This window comes from Lactuca serriola, chromosome 7, assembly GCF_051521515.1.
Source record: "Lactuca serriola cultivar US96UC23 chromosome 7, Lser_US96UC23_V15, whole genome shotgun sequence".
NCBI lineage: Eukaryota > Viridiplantae > Streptophyta > Magnoliopsida > Asterales > Asteraceae > Lactuca > Lactuca serriola.
In genome coordinates this window covers 4925406-4930613 of record NC_136414.1, presented here as the reverse complement: position 1 = coordinate 4930613, position 5208 = coordinate 4925406, and the positions used below count along the sequence as shown (strand labels likewise).

Below are 5208 nucleotides of genomic sequence, written 5' to 3'. Positions count from 1 at the left end.
CGGGCAGAGATGTCTGCAGCAAGGAGCAGGGTGTATCAGTTGGTTTCAGAGGAGGTGTGAGCAGCCCGATGTGTCAGGTTCATATCTTCTCTCATTTCTCTATCAGATTATGATATGGTCTTATTATTATGGTTCTACATCAGTATTGATAATGATACTTCTAAATTTTGCGGCCTGCTGGTGATTGATTTATATGCCATCTGCATACCTTGGATGTTAGAATGATAGTTGGAGGTCATCTCCTTTAGAGAGGGTTACTTAGGATGCATTATTTGTAGCATGCTTGTGAGGGGCTTGGTAGTGCCTCGCTAGTTTGGGAAGGTGTCGATTGGAAATGGATCGGTTAGATCCCCGGTTGTGGTAAGTCGGGTTTTCAGCGAAGTGACCAGGGGATTGTAGGAAGAACTGGAAATTCTTCTGAGTTGTGAGCTGTGAGGAGCTAGTCAAGTCGAAGAGGGGGAGAGCCATCCGTGTGGCCAGGGATATAAGTAAGTACAAGACTGGGATGGTTTTGCAGTCTTGGTAAGGAAGGAAGCAGCTCAAGTGGCTGTTTGGATGGAGGACCAAGTTAGTTGGGAGTTGGAGAAACTTTCCAACCTTGAGTTTGTGTATTCATGTCTAGCGGGTGACTGGTTCGGGAAAACCAGGTCGCAGAGCCTTCGCCAGGTGCGAGTTTAGGCGGGATATAAGACTGTGGGGTAGCCGCAGCATTCCCCAGCAGCAAGTTGTGAGGAAAGTGATGTAAGACTGCAGGTAGGCCGTAGCATTCATTAGCAGTTTAGTTCACGGAGTGTGGGCGGAGGCCCGTATCTCCTAGTTAGCATGATAGGGATCAGGAAAGGCTAAGTCGTTGAGGTTTAGTATGGAGTCAGACTGCATACCCCTTGATAGGTGAGGCCACTCCAGTTGTAGTTGGGTGAGACCCGTGGGCAAGGCCCGTATGTTAGCAATAATATAGGTGAGACCTGGGAGCAGGATTTCTCAGTAGTATGGTTTGGGTGAGACCTGTGGGCGAGGCCCGTGCGACAGTAGTTAGCAAGTGAGACTAGAGGGGAGGACCGCTCTAGGATATAGTCGGGTGAGACCCATGGGCGAGGCCTGTGAGACTATAGCAGCACAGGTGGGACCTGGTAGGGACCTTAGGGTCAAGATAGGGGATCAAGGATCCCAAGACTTGTAGCGCCAGAGTGGCAAGATAGATAGAGCAATTTAGATAGCCGAACTTTCTTCGGAAGTCGTTGGGAGCGACTAAGAGATTGTGCTGGTTGTAGTGGCCGGTGAGTATCCGGTAACTCAGTTGTCGGCATAATCTGTAGAGGGACCAGGGTGGTATTGGTCCATTCGGAAGGCGAATGAGAAATGGCAGGACTTTAAGGCAGGGAAGTGACGATAGAGAAGAATGGTGCGGGTCCTCATCAAAAACTCTGCCTCACTCACCGTCACACCATCAAATACTCAGCCACTCCCAAAATCATCGCCACCATCTCCGTCGGAGACAAACTCCTCGACATAACCTTATCCAACTTTGACTCTGATGGCGAACTCCAAACCACCACCATTATCGATCACTAAAACCAAAAAAATCCATGTTAATTAGTAAAGAAAAGACCTGGGTATAGCATTCTAATGTTGGCATAAGATATATTTATTTCAATCCAAACAAAGTTAGCCATTTTTTATTCTTTCCTCCCAACAAGACATCCTTATTCTTGATCATGAACTTACAATCACAAACCATAACTTTATACTACAAAAGTAGTAATAAAGATACATATAACATGTGTGGGTCTGTGGGTTGAAGAGGAGAACCGGCAGCTAGCATACAGATAACTTGTTCTCATCTCCTTCTCTTTTTCTGTTTAATAAACTGAAAACTCTATTGGTCAAATTCTATAAAAAATACATTGGTGAAATCAAAACCCAAATACGATGATCTTTCTCATGATTACTCCCGTCGATGTCATCCCCTGCTTTCTCCTTCCTTCTGCCACCGTGAACCACCCCAAATAAGGATGTTTAAAAGATTGAGTGGTAGAGGCCAGAAAGGGAAGGAATAAGTAGACTAAAGATTGGGAGGAGGAAAGGGATGAACAGGAAATGGAAAAAATGGACGGTGGCTCCTCCTGGGTGTTTTTGGGGAAGAAAAAGATGAGGATGGGTTTTTGTTGAGAGAGAGAGAGAGAGAGAGAGAGAGAGAGAGAGAGAGAGAGAGAGAGAGAGAGAGAGAGAGAGATCATTTATTATTTTTTAATTGTTAAAATAAATAAATAAATATTAAAGTTTAAAAATGAAAGAAAAATATAAAATAAATACCCCAAAGGTATTATAGTCATTTTAATTTTCAGAAGAATTATTTTCACATACAAACTAGTCTAAAAGGACCATCAATCCAAAAAAGTCATGGTTTGGACTAAAACCCAAAAAAATACATACCACAGAGCCCATTTTTGTAATTTTGTCTTATAAAATATTATAAGTATTAAATATTACATTTAAATTATAATTAGTAGGTAAAAATATAATAGAATATATAAATATATAAATAGAGAGACTGAAACTCTAAAATAAACAATTTAAAATTCATCTTTAGAAATGAATTAAACAATTTAAAATTCATCTTTAGAAATGAATTGTATAACGTTATATCCGGTAGTTATATTAATGGAAGAAGGTTGGAGATGAAAAAAAAAAAAAAAAAAAAAAAAAAAAAAAAAAAAAAAGTGGGTTTTGTCTCGGCGGGTTCTGATGGCGATGGTTAAAGGTTACTTCAAACCAAATTCCACCATCTATTTCAAAAAACGGTTGATGAATCAAGTTAGAGCCCTAAATCAAACCACCCAAAATTACCGAAAATTTAACCAATTTCAAAGCGTCAATATAGCTTTCTGTTCTAATGCTTTCAAGGTCTTAGCTGCAAAGGATCTTCCACTCCAAGGGAAACAATTACATTCACCAATGATTAAGCTAGGTTACTGTAGCACGTTGCTGTTACAAAACCAACTGTTAAGTTCTTATTTGAAATGCGGCGAGTCCAGTGACGCCTGTAAACTGTTTGATGAAATACCTGTTAGAAATCTCATGACTTGGAATACTTTAATTCGTGATTCACATGTGGGTTTGTGTTATTTTAGAAGGATGTTATCGGAAGGGGTCAACCCTGATCGTATTACTTTTTTAAATTTAATTAGCTTGTCGAGTCAAGTCGGGAGCATTGAGATGGGTAGACAGTTCCATTGTCGTACAGTGAAATCGGGTTTCTGTAAAGATTGTCATGTGAATAGTTCTCTTGTTAATTTCTATGCCAAATTTGGATTTGTTAGCGAGGCGAGGCTGGTTTTTGATGATGCGGTGGATAAAGATTTGGTTTTGTGGAATGTAATGGTGTCTTGCTATGCGTTAAATGGATCAAGGGAAGAAGGTTTTCGGGTCTTTACAATGATGCGTTTAGAGGGGGTTAAGGGTGATGATTTCACGTACACTAGTCTGGTGAATTGCTGTGCTTCTCTAGCGTATTGTGATTTGGGAAAACAGATCCATGGTCTTGTGTTTAGATATGGGTTGGATGGGGACATGGTGTTGGCTAGTGCGCTTACTGATATGTATGCAAAGAATAAAAACATCATCGATGCACGTCACGTGTTTGATGAAATGTCTCTACGAAATCTGATCTCTTGGAACACTATGATTGTGGGTTACGGACATCACAACAATGGTAAGGAAGCTTGGAAACTCTTCACAAATATGCTGCGTGACGATTTTAACCCTGATGAACTGACTTTAGCCAGTGTCATTAGCTCATGCGGGAATCTCTCTTTAACCACTGAAATCCATCAACTTCATCCCTACTCGTTAAAAACCGGGTTTCTTTCCTTTTTATCGGTTTCCAACTCTCTTCTAAATGCATATTCAAAATCCGGGAATATTGCCTGTAGTTTCAAATTATTTAGCTCAATAGCCAAACCTGATCTTGTGTCATACACTTGTATGATTCAATCATACGCCTTTCATGGTTTTTCAAGAAACGCTATCAAACTTTTCAAGAAAATGGTGTCACTTGGTGTACCAAAACCCGATAAAATCACGTTTCTTGGTGTTCTTTCTGCGTGTAGTCATGGTGGATTAGTAACCGAAGGCCTCCATTACTTTGAATCCATGACTAAAGACCATGGGATTGAGCCAGGGCTCGAGCACTACACGTGCCTAATTGACCTTCTTGGTCGAGCCGGTTTAGTCACCCAGGCTTTTAATGTTCTGGGTTCGATGCCAATGGCTCCTGGACCCGACACACTAGCGGCTTTTATTGGACATTGTAGGGTCCATAATGATCTTGAGTTGGCTAAATGGGCAAGTGAAAAGCTTTTGGTTTTGGAGCCAGATAAGAATGTGGGGTATGCTGTTTTGTCGAATATTTTTGCTTATTGTGGGAGGTGGTTTGATGTGGGTGAGATTAGGAAAAAGATGCGGGATAATTGTTGTTTGAAGGTGCCGGGGTTTAGTTGGTTAGAGGTTGGTGGTGAGATTCATGGTTTTGTATCGAGAGATGAAGCTCATCCACGATGCTTTGAGTTGTACCGTGTGTTGGGATTGTTGTACAGTTCGATGGCCATGGATTTGATTAAAAAGAAGCCACGTACTTAAAATTGAAATTTTACATTAAAACCCCTTCACGTTTACGTAAATGACAAAACCACCCACAACCTAAATACTCTATATTCATTTATCTATACCTTTCTCATTTACATTTTCTCATCCCAACTCCCGTTAAATATCATTTGTTCTGTTGATATATCGTCCACTGTTTACCAAAATCACAGTAATGATATAATGATTATAACCCACTTGAAATACAACTCAATGCACAGAGCGCCCGCAGTTCTAAGCATCATGATACATAAACAAAACGAAACCGAAGAGAATTTGAGTTATAAAAATATTTTGTTTGATTCCAAAGTGTCAAACACGTACTCCATCCGTCCCATGAAAAGTTGTAAATAGTCAAACACTTGATTTGGTCCAAATGGTCTTATCTTATGGTCCATTTTCTTTGTTTCGTCTTTATAAAGGGCATTTCAGGTATTTAACAAACGAAGCATTTGATGCAATAAGCGGAAAAAAAAAAAAAACCAATTGCAACATATGGCCTACAAGAAAATTCACCGTAAATCATAAATCCAAAGTTCCACAATTGCCCGTAAAGATAAACATGTG

The 5208-nt window shown here is 40.2% G+C and overlaps 1 protein-coding gene across 1 annotated transcript; it reads left to right on the top strand.

Moving 5' to 3' along the window:
* The first annotated feature begins 2714 nt into the window (after nt 1-2714).
* LOC145064442 (Pentatricopeptide repeat (PPR-like) superfamily protein) lies at nt 2715-4720 on the top strand. The gene has a single exon (XM_079011894.1). It carries the CDS (start codon nt 2746-2748, stop codon nt 4636-4638), a length of 1893 nt encoding a protein of 630 aa, XP_078868020.1. The 5' UTR covers nt 2715-2745; the 3' UTR covers nt 4639-4720.
* Nucleotides 4721-5208: the final 488 nt, after the last annotated feature.